Here is a 16,037-nt window from a genome sequence, read left to right as displayed (position 1 = left end):
GGTTTGGAACACTTTATAATTGAACATCTTAAAATAGTTCTTTAAAGGGGGATTATAGAAGGTCAATTGTATTGCAATACATTTTAGAATATGAATAAAAATCATTATCTTTGTACTCTTATTTTTCAAAATATGAGGAAATTATCAATTAAAGAGAAGAGCATCAGTTAATATAGCAAGCAGTTAGTCAGAAAGGAATGGGTGATAGAATACTTGGGCATCACTTAATAACTAAAAGGAAACAGCTGGACTCATATATATGAGAGCAGTTGGATTGGTATAATTAATAGACTGACTTTGTGCAATGTTTGTGTCTTTTTTTTTTGTCTGTTTAAAAATCCTGCTTAGAATCCTGGTTATAACCTGGGGGGGCTGAGTGATCTGTTTCAAAGTTACTTAAGTTTGGAGGTGTCCAAATAATAGGCGTTGGGGTCTGTTTGACCTCTGACCTGGCTGGCAAGCCCTTGAAATCCAAAAATGGTTGCAAGGTTCCATTGTTTAGGTGTATTTGTTCCAGCGCTAAGGATCTGATTGGACAGGGGTGAGTTCAAGCTAAAACATGATCCTTTTTTTGTAAGACGGTTATTGAGCCTATTTGGCTTCTTTAGTAAACAATATTCCCTCCTATCCATCGCATTGCCTGCACCAACTTGACGGACTCCTTAATTGACTTTTGAACCATTTACTTAGTTGACCAAAGGCCATTAGCACCACTACTTAAAGACAGTTTTAGACACTCCTTGTTGGCTTTTCCAGTGATACTTACTTTGTTAGCTCTGGCTGGATAGCTATCTCTTGAGTTTTATCACAAGACACCAAACCAGCTGCCATTGGGCACTAAAACATCCAACTTCAGCATATACTTTCCCATCAGAAAATGAACAAGCTCCTTTTGCCGAATGGTCTGTCTGTCAAAAAATTCCTTTATTACCCTCATCTCCTATGAGTTTTGAAAGAAAAACAAGTGTATATTTATTGAAATGTGCTGAATGAAATTTCATCTCCGTTTCACTTCAGTGGTGTCCTACACATTGTTCTGGAGCCTCCGTGATTAGTCAGAGTGCTAGTAACCTTAAGAAATGCCACATCCTGAGAACCAATTACACCAATGTAATTGAGAGGCAATTATCTCCCACTTGGGAAGATGGAGATTTATTGTAACCTTTAAAAATCAGTCATTCCATCAAATTGCCTCATAGCTGTTGAGAAAGAAGCCAGACTAAAGTTGAACTTAAACCTCACTATAGTTAGCAATAGCATTATAATTTCCCTGACTAAATGTAACCTAATTGTTTATTCTTTCTAGAGTATTGCCATGGTGATGATTGCGATCGGTTTGTATGCCAGAGTTATGAAGCACGCGGGTGAGTGATGTGATGTATTATCATTTTATTTCTTCAGTGTTTCAGAAACTACTGGAGGAAAGGCAGAATTCTGGATGGGAAAGGAAGTCGGGGGGTGGAGGCAAAAGAGTTTTATTAGGATTGCAAAGCAAAAGGTGAGATTTGGAGGAGGACAAGAGAAGATATGTGAATGGGGCTGGGATTAATCGGAATAGAGAGTTGAGGTTTGCATAGTTAAGGGTGACAAAACTTTGCCATATTTTTCAGAGGCTGCCATGGCCTGCCTTGCAGTGGACCCTGCCATCCTCCTCATCGTGGTAGGTGCACTTATGTTCCTGATCACATTCTGCGGCTGTATAGGATCGCTGCGTGAGAACATCTGCCTCCTTCAGATGGTAAGTGACACTGATCAGGCTGGGGGATGTGCCCATCTGTGTTGTAACAGAGTGGAGGGTAGGACTTGCTTCACTGAGAAATGGGGCTAAAGTTGAGCTGCTGCTGCTGTCAGGACCCCCCTCCCTCTATCAATTTTGTCTAATATCCTACAATTTACTTTGCCAAGACTTGAGGGTGGGAAGGTCCAAGAGTGATGAGGGATTCTGTGGAAGACTGTATGTTGTAACTCTTGTCGCTGGTATTGTCAATGGCAGGAAATTGAATAGAATTTTCAGATAATCAAAATCTCTGTATTATGTACTAAGGATAGTAATAACACTTATAAGGGTATAAGTGAGTGGAATGGGCAGACACGTGGCAGTGAGTTTAAATGTAGGGAATTCTGAAGTGATCTGCTTTGTTAAGAAAACAAGGAGAAACTATATTAAGTAGAGGGCACAATTCGAAAGGGGGAGGGACTGGGAACAAATGTACACAAACCTATGAAGGTAGAACAGCTTGAGAAAGTATTTATTAAAGTTTGTGGAGTCTTGGGCTGTACAAATAAGAGACGTGGAGTACAAGACCCAGAAAGTTCTGAGACAGCTGTTTGTAGACAGCTGGAATATCCTGTCCAGTGTGTGCCAGCACTACCCAGGAAGGATGGGAAGGCTTCAGAGTGCTGAAAGGAATCGCAGTAAAACTTCTGTGGCTGAGACCCTTTGGTTGCAAAGCTGGATTGGTAAAGAGATTTGATAGAGATTTTCAAATTATAAATTGGACAGAGTAGACCGGCAGAAATTGTTCAAATCATGGAAGGGTCAAAAAACCAGAAGCTTTCATAGGTGATGGGCAAAGGAAACAGCAATAATACCCAAGAGAATCTTTTTGAGCAGTGAGAGTTTAGGATCTGGAATGCCAGCCCTGCATATATTCGATCGTACTTTTCAAAGAAGACTTAGAGAATTATCTGAAAAATTAATTGTGGGCTCTGGGGAAGGGATGGGGGTGTTGTCCTTGTGACAGCCAGCATGAACATGATAGTCCAAATGGTTTCTTTTGGAGTTTCTATTCTACAAAGTATTAGTTTAGGGCAATTGAGGCAGCTGTAGATTTATGGGGCTTGGGCTGCTTTGATCAGTCTTTATTACAGTTTTACCTATCTTTATCTACCACCCAGTACCACTTGCCCCCTTGATTGCCAGTGCCACCCAACACTCCCACTGCTATTCTGATTTTGATTTGTTGTGATTTGATTTTCCAGTTCTCTATCTGCCTGACACTGATTTTTTTGCTACAATTGGTTGCCGGCGTTCTAGGCTTTGTCTTTTCCGATAAGGTATGCTTTTTATTTTCTTCAATGCACCTGGAAAGGAAGGGTTGGGGTAGGAAATGGGGGAACGGAGATGGAAATAGCTGAGAGAAATGAGGAAATTTATGATCCAGTGGTATCAATATGGGATTTAAAAGACTGGGACTGGTTGGAGAAATGGAAAAGGTTGTAGGAAATGTGGTGATGTTGGGGAATGGATGATGGATGAGTTCTGAGGTGAACACAGGTAAGTTGGATGAGCAGATGGTCATTTATATGGAACTTGAGGGGCATAAGGGGTAAGTGTTTAAAGTCTAAATCAGTGTAAAGATCCCTATTTGCTTCTCACTTTACCAAATGTGTGGTATGTGTATTACTGGTTACAAGAGGATTGGCATTGGGCTGATGATGTAGTTCAGCATCTGCAGTATTTTGGCTGAAAGCTGCTTTCAATCTGTGTAAAACACATCCGTGTGATTGATCAGCTGAAAGCAAAGCAAGATTTTGAAATCATAACCACTGCTCTCGGAGAAAAGAGACTTGAAACTATTGAAAACCAGCGAAACTGCATTATAGAACCAGACAGCACGGAAACAGACCCTTTGGTCCAACCATAATCCCAAACTAAACTAGTCCCAACTGCCTGCACTTGGCATATATCCCTCCAAACATTTCTTATTCATGTACATATCCAAATGTCTTTTAAATGTAACTGTACTCCTATCCACCAATTTCCCCGGAAGTTCATTCAATGCACAAACCACTCTGTGGAAACAAAAGTTGCCCCATATGTCATTTTTAGATCTTCTGTCGTCTTCGAAATATGCTCCCTCGGTCTTGAAATCCCTCCTAATGAAAAGACTCCTGCCATTCACCTTATCCAATCCCCTCATGATTTTATAAACCTCTGTAAGGTCGCCCCTCAACCTCCTACACTCACTTGAAAATAGTCCCAGCCTATCCAGCCTCTCCTTGTAACTCTCTGCAGCAATAGTCTTGCATATTTTGAATATGTATTGGTTTTACAGTCTGATGCAGACTGCCTGAGTGAGCTGTAAGCTCTTCCTGGACTGCCACCTGTGCTCCCAGAGCAGCTACACATTCAGACATCCTTTCACCAGGGTCAACCTCGAAGAATTCTGAACACCTGACTGAACTTTTGCAGGCTTTTCAAACTATAACTTAGATTAGATTCCCTACAGTATGGAAACAGGCCCTTTGGCCCAACAAGTCCACACCAACTCTCTGAAGAATAACCACCCCCCCCGACCCATTCCCCTAACCCTATGTTTACCCCTGACGCTATGGGCAATTGAGCATGGCCAATTCGCCTGACCTGCACATCTTTGGACTGTGGGAGGAAACCAGGGCACCTGGAGGAAACCCACGCAGACACTGAGAGAATGTGCAAACTCTGCACAGACAGTCACCCGATGTGGGAATCGAACCCAGATTGCTGGCACTGTGAGGCTGCAGTGTTAACATTGTACCACCCTCATAACCTTTAGTAAAGTTTTGGATATGCATGGTACTAACATTTAGGTGTTATGAGAGGTGTTGGAGCTTTTTTTTTCCCTTCAGTGTGATCCCATCTGTCATGAAATTTAATGTATTAGAGTTGCTTACTTGGCCATGTGGAGAATTGAGTGTTAACTATGGTGGTGTTGAATTGGAATCGCGTGTAGATCAGAAGTAGGCCATTCAGCCTATTGAGTCTGCACTACCATTCACTGAGATCACAGCTGATCTGATCAGCCTCAACTTCATTTTCATAACACTTGATCCCTTTACGGATTAAAAATCTGCCTGTTTCAACCTTGGGTATATTTAATGACCAATGTCAACAGCCCTCTGCGGTAAAGAATTTTACAGATTCATAAACTGGCTAAAGAAGATGCCACTATTTCCATCATTAGTTAGAGAAGCGATTCAGACTGTCAGATTTGCAGTGATTCACTTTCACAGCACACTGTATTTACGGTTTCTGTCCCTGAAGGACATTGTAGGAGCAACTGAGTTTTTACAATAACTTAACTGTTTCATGGTCACGTTTTGGTGGTTCCAGTTTTTTATTCATTATGTTTAGTGTGCTAGTGTCCAGTAACACAGCTCCACTATTTTCTGTGTGCTAATTCATTCAACACTGATCTGTGGAGAATTAATAAACAATGAACTTACTTGGTCAACCCTTTTGTGTTCCTGTCACATACCAGAATGGAGCATATATACTGCAATGGGAGAAGTGCCTCAAAACTGGGAATCTTGCAGTTTTTGTTGGACTATTACTCAGCTGTTGTGCGGTACACTGCTTGGTTACTGAATGTTCTGTAATGTCTTCACACCAGCTCCATTTTAGCTGGAGGAACTGTTAGTTTATTGTTTATAGATGTGTGGAAATTAGTTCTATTTTCCCCTTTCAGTTCTACTAACAAAAAGAAATTCTCATAAAAGCTCGCATGCAGGCACATCAAATTACATTGATCTATTGCTGTGCTTAAAACCAGTTTGGCCTAAGTAATCTGTACTGGTTATCTCGCTGTTTGCATACCCTTCAATTTTCTTCTCATGTGCCTTTCTAGTCTTCAATGTATCTATGCTATTTTCTTTCATTATTCCCTGTAATAGCAAGTTCACATTCAAATTTCTGCTGAATTCTGTGTTGATTTCTAAATTTGGTCTCCTCCTCCAAGTGGATACATCTTCTATGTCTTACGTTCTTATTTTTAAAGCACACTATCGAGTCAGTGTCTTTTTTTTCCCTGGAGAAGGAACTCCAGCCCACTCAATCTTTCATGATAAACCTTCCTTTGTTGAATTTTATAAATCTTCCTAGTGCCTCTCTCCTTTTCCTAATATGGAGACCAGATCTGTTCATAGAATTTTAACTATATTACAACATTTACAATATTTTTGTGTAGGCAGGGGAAGAAACTGGGAAATGTAGTCCAAGGATGATTCTTCTCAAGTTCCATTAATCTTGTATTTGCTTTTATGGAATTTCTGCTCCCTCTGCTGGTTCATTCTGGAAATGCAGGATGCTGTGGAAATGAATCACTGCAAATCTGACAGTTTGAATCTCTTCTTTAGCTGGAAACAGACGCTTCAGTCCACACAGTCCATGCCAACTGTAATCCCAAACCTACCTGCACTTGTCCTATAGCCCTTTAAACCTTTCTTATTTGTGTACTTATTCCAGTGTCTTTTATGGTTTCCTCCCACAGTTCCTAGATGTGCGGGTGAGGTGAATTGACCATGCTAAATTGTCCATAGTGTTAGGTGCATTAGTCAGAGGGAAATTGGTCTGGGTGGGTTACTCTTCGGCGGGTCGGTATGGACTGGTTGGGCCGAAGGGCCTGTTTCCACACTGTAGGGAATCTAATCTAAACTGATCAAACTGTGCCCACATCCACTACTTAATTTGGAAGTTACAAACCACTCTTGAAAAAAGTTGCCCCTCATCTTCTCTTTAAATCTTTCTCCTTAAAAATATGCTCCCTAATTTTGTAATTCCCTCACTGTAAGGAAAAGACACCTGTCTATCGCCTTATCTATATCCCTCATGATTTTAAAAACTTCTATAAGGTCACCCATCAACCTCCTATGCTCCAGTGGAAAAAGTCCCAGTTAATCCAGCCTCTCCCCTTTAACTCAAGCTTTCTATTCCAGGCAACATCCTGGTAAATCTTTTCTGAACCCTCTCCAACTTGGTATTATCCTTCCTCTGACAGGGCGACCACAACTGGACACTGCACTCCATAAGAGGCCCCAACGACATCCTGAAAAACCTCACAATGACATCCCAACACCTGTACACTACATTTTGAACAATGAAGCCAAACATGCCAAATGCCCTAATCATCCTGTCTGTTTGTGACACAAACTTCAAAGAACTATGTACCTAGTGGTGTCTCCTTAGCCATGACCATCTGCTAAAGGTGGTTTTTGCTCTGCCCAATTTGTAGTAGTTTTCTAGACCACTTCAGCAAGCATTAAAGTCGACCACATTATGGGACTGGAATCATGTGTAGGCTAAACTGGGCAAAAGTGACAGATTTCCTTCCCAAGGTGACCTGTTAGTTGTTAAGTCAATCTAATTGCTTTGTTGTCATTCTCACTGGCATCAGCTTTATATTTCTAAATGCTATTACTTACATTTAGGAACTTGAATTCAGTTTTATGTTGGAATTTTAACTGGCCTTCGCTGAAGTAGTAGTCCTGCGTCATCATTCCTGTACCCTTACATATTGAGCAGATAATGACTATGGAAGATTAAGCTTGATAGAAAAGTAATGGGTGGGTTCTTAAGGTGGACACTCAGAAAAGAGTCTTTTTACATATTTTATATCTTCATGCCCACAAGTAGCAGTCCAGCTGGGTTTATTATTAAGTGGCTAAGGGGAGGCCTTACTTAATAGGTTGGAGTTATGTCTGTCATTAATTCCCAAATATTCCCTTGTTTCTAACACAGGCTCGATCAAAGGTCAGTGAGATCATCGACAGTGCAATAGTCCACTATCGAGACGACTTAGATCTCCAAAATCTCATCGACTATGGGCAGAAGCAGGTACAGTGCCATGTGGTCATTAAACTCTCTCCATTAAATTACTTTTAATCTGATCAGTATCCTTGAGCCACTCATACTCCAATTTATTTTTACAATCTTCCTTTCTTACCCCTCACTTACACTGAGTTGCTTCTTAACATACATTGTGAAATACCATTGCCGCACAGATTAACAAAGTGCTGAAGCATTGTTTGAGTTATTGAGGCCTTCAAAAGAGAAACATAGTCTTGGAGACAATGAAGTAACTTCGTTGTAAATAATGCACAGCTGGATTTGACAATTTATTGAAACAATCATTTACTCAATCTTTCAATTTTAGATTTCAATCTGCAGCAATAATCTTAAAAATTCAGATATAATGTAAACTTTATGAAGAATGGATTCCTTTTCTACTTCTCAATCTTAACCTCCAGTCAGTTAATTTGACATGTTCAGCCTGTAGGCATAATGGAGAATTTTATTTGGATTTTTCTGTTCTGATCTCCTTTTTGACAAAAGTTACAGAATCTCTACAGGGCAGAAATAGGCCATTTGGCCTATTGAGTTCAGACTAACCCTCCAAAGAGCATTGCACCTGGACCAAGCACCCTACCTTACCCTATCCCCGTAACCCTGCATTAACAACCTGTGTATCTGTACATCCAAGGTCCTTCTACACCAAAAATGCTGCTTGTTTTCCTATTTTGTTTCCAAAATGCAAAATGTAACACTTTCCTGGAACATACCAGCCCATTCCATTTATATCCTTTGTAGTTTTTCATAGTATTATATCTGTCATCTAACTTTGTCATCCACTATTTTTATATTGGGCTCTGATGCTTTGTTTTCTTATTCATTAAGGTCAATTCACTTGCATTTAAAAAAAAAATCCTGAATATGGGTGTCACTGGCAAAGTTGGCACTTATCAGTTCCCATCCCTAATTGTGCCAGGGAGGGGGATGGTGAGCATCCTCTTGAGCCACTGAGGCCCTTGATATAAAGATGCACACTCTTCGTAAGAGAGGGGTTTTCAAGATTTTGACCCAGTGACAATCGAGGAAAGCCTAAGTTCAAATCAGGATGATATGACTTGGATCCCACTGCAGATATTTTGGCCGATAACCTAGGCTGATAATCTAGTGCCGTAGTGATGGGATGCTGCACTGTCAGAGATACCATCTTTCTGATGAGATGCTAAACTGATGCCCCAAGTACTCCCTCTAGGAAAAGTGCAAAGGTTGGCGAGCAAGCAACAATTGACACAAACCCCACTGAGGATCGGCACTTTCAGGGGAGGAGGCTGGAGAAAAGGACATGCGGCCCAACACTGAGAGCAAAAGGCACTAATCTGTTTGTCTTCCTTCTGCTGCTGTGTTCCCCACTTTTTTTGGCTCCACAGTTCAGCTGTTGTGGGGGAATCTCATACAAGGACTGGAGCCACAATATGTACTTCAACTGCACGGAAGAGAATCCCAGCCGGGAACGCTGCTCCGTCCCCTATTCGTGCTGCCTGCGCTCTAAAGAGGTAAGTACCCTAATGCTGATGAATACTGATAGACAGGCTGCAGTCCTGTTCCTAACTTAATAATGATACAAGCACACAGTCAAAGAGCAAGAACAAATACTGAAGTTGCTGAAAATTTGAAATAAAAATGAGAAAATCCTGGAAACACTCAGCAGGTCAGACAAAGAACATTGGTAAGTTTATTAAGGATTAAATGTAATACATATACCCAACCTTCGGATTATAATGGATACTTTCTACAGGCTATATTCCCATCAAAGTTAGTTTGGTTCAACCTTCCACATTGCACCCTCCATCATCTCACCTCATAATACAGTGGTTTCACTTTATACAAAGACCATGAGAGTATCTCATCCTTGATTGAAGCTTATTACTTTGAAGAAATAAGTGTAATTAGTCTGAGTATAAATACCAATAACGAAGTGAGCATGGAGCTGTTACCACTGGAAGAGATATACAGTCTAATAGTCCATGCATTCTTCTTTGGAAGTTATTTGATATTTGACATCGTCATTCCAACCCCTACCATAGCCCTTGTCCTGTCAGAGCACAGCAAGTTTGAATATACCATCGATGATCTTTTAATTAGGTCGGTTTAAGGCATGGAAGAATTTCAGCTACTTCCAACATTCTTGTTTGTTGGCCAAGATCAGCTACTCTGCTTTATTCAGATTCTCATGTAATAAACTCTGCAATGCATTATCACTGGTGATAGAATCTTCTTTCTGTCCATACTGTCCACAACTACAATCACATACCAGCTTGGTAAAGTTTTTTTTTTCAACAATGAACACAATGAGTTCCTGCTTCCAATATCCCATATCAGGAGATTCATCTCTCCCAATTTACTGTCAGTTGTAGGTGATGTGCACACAAGTTCATCAATGTATTGGTTTTGCATCCATTTAATGCGCCAAAGGTTCCAAATACGTTCTCCTAATAAAGTATCATGTCTAATTAAAGGTACAGTAAAGATTAACCTAAAAATTTCTCGATCTCAGGGACAATAACCCCAATGTTTCAAATCTCTCTGTGCATAATCACTTAAGCAGTTTGGTTCTGTACAGTGACATATGAAGAAACAAGCAAACATTGGAGTTTGACGCTATCCAACAAACCAATCAAAGGCATTTCTTCCTTGTACAAGGCTATATTTACGTATTTAAGGCATCAGGAGGGTCCGGTAACTGAACAGGCTTCCAATTAACTTTGGCTGAAAGACTTTGGATGGTGTTTTTTTAACCCCTGTGCCTTGACAGCAACTACACCAAGTTTTAGTGCATCCCTCAGCATGTAGTCCTGGACCTTGGAATGTGCCAAATTGCAACACTCAATCAAGGCCTTCCAGAGGAAGGAGTTGACCAACACTTTTTGGGCAGTCCAATGAGCACCTTTCAGAATTGATGGCCCTCCAGGCATAGTTGATGTTTGTCTTGGTGTGCGTCCTAGGGAACAGACTATAGAGCACAGAATCCTGCACTACAGAGCTGCTCAAAACAAACTTGACAAAAATCACTGCATCTTTCTCCAGACTTTCTTTGCAAAGGCATGTTCCAGCAGGAGATGTATGACCGTCTCTATCCCCCCACAGCAGCTTAGAGGGCAGCATGCAGTGGTGTAACTGTACACTTTAGGAAAGATGCTTTGCCTGTGGGCAGGAGTTACAGGAAATTCAGAGTAACAGTTCTGGTCACCACACTGTGGAAGGAATGTTATTACACAAGAGAGAGTGCTGAAGGGATTCACCAGGATATTGCCTGGGCTGGGATGTTTCTACAATGAAGAAAGACTCGATAGGCAGGAGTGCTTTTCTTTGAGCAGCGAAGGCTGAGGGGGAGATCTGATCAGGGTATGTAATGTTCTGAGAGGCAGAAGCTGGATGGGGAGAGATGTTTTCCTCATAGTACAGGAGTCAATAACCAGGGGCTCAGTTTAAGGTAAGGAACAACAAGGTTTACAAGAGATTTTGAGGAAAACGTTTTTCACCCAGAGGGTTGTGGGTGTCTGGAATTCACTTAAATGTAAGAAGTATTTAGATGAAATGCCATAGCATACAAGGCCAAATGCTGGGAAATGGGATTAGAATAGATAAGTGCATGATGACTAACAGGACATGATTGGCCAAAGGGCCTCTTTATGCGCTGTAAAAGCTCTGACCAAAGTAGTTAAAGTAGCTTTAGTTGGGTGGGGAGATTGGTAACATTGGAGTTATTCTCCTTAGGACAAAGCTTTAGAGGACATTTGGCACATGAAGGGTTTTGATAGAGTAAATGTAGAGAAATTGTGGTAAGCAAATTAGTAACCTGAAAATACAAGATTTATGTAACTAACAAAGAAAGAGGTGACTAGAGAAAATGACCTTTCTACAGTGAGTTATTATGACCTGGGATGCATCACTGAAAAGGGCAGTGGATGTAGACTGAAATAATCTCTTAGCAAAGAAAATTGAATCATATATGAAGGATCAAAATTTATTGGGGTTTTGGGGAGAAGGGAGCTATTGGATCGCTGTACAAAAGAGTTAGCACAGAAACGATGAGCCGAATGGATTCCTTCTGTTCTGTATGTTTCTATGATCCTCCATCCTACAGAAGATTATCCAATATATAGTTTCTGATAGTTACTGTCTCACAGATGTTGCAATTTGGAGCAAATGGAAGAATAAAACTGCTTACAAAGTAGACATAGCATCAAGTGTATCTATCTGAATAGGTTTTATGGAAATGTGAAAAAGCTGAATACACCTGCTTCTCTGTCATGGTGCACTTGCCATCTCTGACCCCTGTGTCCTTCCAATGCAGAAGGTGATCAACACCATGTGTGGCCATGGGATGCAGGACCTGGACTATTTGGCAGCGGAAGAATACATCTACACCAATGGTTGCATCGACAAGCTCGTCAACTGGATCCATAGCAATCTCTTCCTGTTGGGAGGAGTAGCCCTGGGCTTTGCTATCCCACAGGTCAGTATCACATCCACTTAATGCCACCTCCATGCAACCTGTTCCACCATTCATGCTTGATCTGTATCTATTAATTACCCTTGCCTACCAAAAATATATTACGTACTGAAACACAGGTGCAGTCCCACGAGGGGTCGGGTTTGTTCGTGTGTGTGTGTGTGTGTGTGTGTGTGTGTGTGTGTGTGTGTGTGTGTGTGTGTGTGTGTGTGGGGGGGGGGTGTAGAATTCCTCTAGCCATAAAAACTTAAGATCCCTTATTCTGCACTCCCCCACCAAGAGAAATTAATTTCTCGATCATATACTCTACCAAATCCTTTAATCATCTTCAGCTTCTTAACTGGGTCATCTGTGACCTTTTTGTACTGAAAGAAGACCATAAAACATGGGAGCAGAATTAATTTAGCCATTGAATCTTCTCCACCATTCACTGAGATCATAACTAATCTGATAATCCTCAACTCCACTTTCCTGCGTTTTCCCGATAGCCCTTGATTCCCTTGCTGACTTCAAAATCTGTCAATCTCAGCCTTGAATATACTTAACAACGCAGCCTTGACAGCTGACTGCATGTGAATTCCATAGATTCACCACACTCTGGGAGCAAAAATTCCTCATCCATGTTTTAAATGTTTTAAAACCTCTTATTCGGAGATTATGTCCTTTAGTCCTAGACTCCCACAAGATGAAACAATTTTACCATACTTTCCCTGTCAAGACCCCAAAGAATCTTGCATGTTTCAATAAGATTGCCTTGTTTTTAAATTCATTTTGATGTTCAAGCATTTTCTCATGAATAATAGTTATTGTATTTATTTTCTCTCCTCCTTTTGCCCTTTGATTATTTAGTAACTTTGGAATGGTGTTACTATCTTCTGCAGTGAAGACTGATGCAAAGTGTTTATTCAACTCCTCTTTGCCATTTCATGATTCCATATTATTAGTTCCCAGCCTCATTCTCTAATGGGCCTATGTTCATTTTGGCAGTACTTCACTTTGGAACTAGTATAATCTATACAGTTTATTCTCAGAATTTATCTGTTTTGGGGTCTCATTGGCATCCCACAATCCCCTGCTATGCCAATCCAGCCATCCCCCCTCCCCACTCCACCCCCAAAAAAAAATCAACCGCCCAGTACATCGTCCCATGAACCTTGATGGCAAGCTCTGAGGTAAAAGGAAGAGATGATCCTCCTGAGTTTCTTCAGTGACTGGATTGTGATTAGAAGGAGAGATCCAGTGTTATTGATGTTATATTCCCTCCTTGTGTTGCCTTTGACGCAGAGACCAATCTCAGTGTGCCTCCTGGATGCTGAAATCAGCTGGTTCCCATCCAGTGTTAATTTTTGGATGTGTGCTATCCTGTAGTTGAATAGTATCTAGTGGACACCCATCAGGGCGGAGGTATGAGCACCAGTGAAAATTGTCCCTGGCACAAAGGAGAATTGAAGCTGAGAAAAACCTAAGTAAATGCTGATGGTTCTGGGAGGAAGATGGAGCAGGCATTCTAAAATAGTGCTTCCATGTAGTGGAAAAGAACCACAAACCAGGATACGTCTGTCCTACACTGGTGGTGGTGATGTGTGTGTGTGTGTAGATCAAGAGGCTGCTTCCCCTCATAACTGATTGAGAGGAATAGTTCAACAATGATGGGGTACCACCAGACAGTCTGGAAGGCAGCAATGTCCCTTTAACAAGGAAAGACCTTGCATTTATAATGTTTTTCACACAGTCAGGAAGTCCAAAAGCTCAAAGTACAGGAGGGCTGTTTAAATGTAGACACTGGTGTAATGTGGGAAAATTGTTAGCTGATTTGTCTACAGGAAGGGACTGATAATAAAAGATAATGATCTGATGATGTGATTAGGCCTTGCTTGAGGGATAAATATTGGCCAGTACACCAGAGTTATAATAGGATCTTTAAAATCCTTCTGAAAAACCAAGGCTCCTAATGTCTCAACCTCTGATAGAATGTGGGACCTCTGCAGCACTCCCTCAATGTTGACTTAGATCATGTGCCCAATTCAATGGAATGGATGTTGAGCTCATGACCTTCTGACATTCTGGTGAGTGTTGCACTGAACTACCACTGTAAATAAGATGATACTAAAAGAATGTGGACAACAAATGAGCAAATACGTGAATATTATTAGCTGCAGAAAACTGTTCCTTTAAGAAAACTGTGTGGGTCACTCTTCACTTTTTTTTTGTTTCTATTTCTCTCTTCGGCTGCCATCTCCAGTTGGTGGGAATTCTTCTCTCCCAGATCCTCATCAACCAGATCAAAGATCAGATTGAACTCCAGAAATACAACAGCCAGCACCGAGCAGACCCATGGTACTGACTCTTCCCTGTTAGTCAACACCCCTCCCCTACCCAACATCAGCTATTCTCACATTGGAGGCAGCACACTGTTCCCCTGGAGCCATTTTACAAACTGTTGACATGAAGAGCAACTGAATTCTGAAGTGCGTTGGAAGTGTTTGTTCAGAAAGGACTATGGTCGATAAGGATGGATAGAAACCACTCTACTTTTCGTACATTGTACACACTGATGACAGGAAGTCGGTTTTAAATTAATCTCTCCTCTCGGTTATCAATGTCACATTTTAACATTTATTTGTATTGTAAATATCCAGAGTAGGGATTCTGAAATATGACTGTTATATTGAACATCATCCTGTATTTAAAAAAAAAACTGCAGATGCTGTAAATCAAAACCAAGAACAGAAATTGCTGGTAAATCTCAACAGGTCTTGCAGCTTCTGTGTGAAGAAATCAGTGTTAATGGTTTGGGTCCAGTGACCCTTCAGAACTCCAGCATCCTGTATATATCCAGTTTGCTCTTTTTTTTTGCACTTGTATTTTAAGAGATTTATTTGTCTGTTTCTGGGAAGCTGTGCTAATTGATGACCATGTTTGCTGCTGTTAGTGAAATATCTGTGCCCCATCATGCACTCTGTTCCTGTATGTCACTGTTAACCTGTCAAGTTTTGTGTTGCTGTCTTACTGTTGCCTCTTAACACATTTGTCTTTCTGAGAAAGACAATCTGGGGTGAATTCCGTGCCTCCCAAACATGGTTGGAAGGCATTTAAAATTGTCGATGTGCTTCCTCAGTCATGAACCTAAACCTAGCACTAAAAGAGGGAAGGTAATTCCTGACTTATGGTGTTATTGTATTGAAATGAATGTTACAGTGCTGTGGCTTTTCCAATTGTATGTGAGTGTTTTGAGGGGGGTGGTTTTTGTGTGGATAATGCTAATATCCAATTGTTAACTTAAATTTTTGCGAAATAAAATATTTTTGTCTTTTAATAAAATTTATAAGTTGTTTGCTGTGTTAAAGTACCTTTTAAATATTTACTTTTGGTTAACTTGAGTCGTCCAAATAATGCAGCAAGGGGGTGGAAGTTGTTCCAGCAGATGGTGGAATGACAGAGTTCAGTAATGTGCTCAGCTTCTCAGATTTACCTTCACAGTTGCAGTTCCTTAGCCAAAAATTCCTAATCTCAGACATGCAATTTCTTGGCTAAAGAGGGAAGGTGGAGAGATCAAAACTGTGCTTAAAGTATAGCCAAATGGCCTACCAGGTTCCCTGCTTGGACTCGCTTATAAGGATATATCAAAAGGTTGGCCAGCCTGGGAGTGGCAGAGAAGATTTTTTTTAAAAAAGTCCACCAGAGGTGAAGGAAAATGGAGATGGAAACATAGGATTTTGGGTTGCCCCAGGTGGCCAGCGATAACCTTTCCTTTACGATTTAAGGAAATTTTTGTGTTGATCAAGGAATCAATATATACAATGCAGGAGAGTTCTTGCAAGCTATGGAGCTAACTACAGATCATCCTTGTTCCCCATAAAATCCCTGTGGACTGCTCATTGAATGATCTGACCTCTCCTCGAATGATTCCGGGACTTAGGATTGGAGGCTTATCATAGCTTTCCTAAAATCCAGTTTTGTTTCTAGATTGGTGGTGAT

At 40.8% G+C, this 16,037-nt stretch overlaps 1 protein-coding gene across 1 annotated transcript in view; it reads left to right on the top strand.

Moving 5' to 3' along the window:
• tspan33a (tetraspanin 33a) overlaps positions 1 to 15,348 on the top strand; it is a 44,990-nt gene extending 29,642 nt beyond the window's left edge. The window contains exons 2-8 of the mRNA XM_060843120.1: positions 1,307 to 1,364; positions 1,611 to 1,738; positions 2,983 to 3,057; positions 7,499 to 7,594; positions 8,974 to 9,099; positions 11,901 to 12,062; positions 14,302 to 15,348. Of these exons, the coding sequence (XP_060699103.1) occupies positions 1,307 to 1,364; positions 1,611 to 1,738; positions 2,983 to 3,057; positions 7,499 to 7,594; positions 8,974 to 9,099; positions 11,901 to 12,062; positions 14,302 to 14,403 (747 nt within the window). The 3' untranslated portion in view covers positions 14,404 to 15,348. The remainder of the gene's footprint in view (positions 1 to 1,306; positions 1,365 to 1,610; positions 1,739 to 2,982; positions 3,058 to 7,498; positions 7,595 to 8,973; positions 9,100 to 11,900; positions 12,063 to 14,301) is intronic.
• The last annotated feature ends 689 nt before the right edge of the window (positions 15,349 to 16,037 follow it).

This window comes from Hemiscyllium ocellatum, chromosome 23, assembly GCF_020745735.1.
Source record: "Hemiscyllium ocellatum isolate sHemOce1 chromosome 23, sHemOce1.pat.X.cur, whole genome shotgun sequence".
Classification (NCBI taxonomy): domain Eukaryota; kingdom Metazoa; phylum Chordata; class Chondrichthyes; order Orectolobiformes; family Hemiscylliidae; genus Hemiscyllium; species Hemiscyllium ocellatum.
Note: the sequence above shows the minus strand (reverse complement) of the source record. Positions and strands in the feature narration are given on the sequence as shown.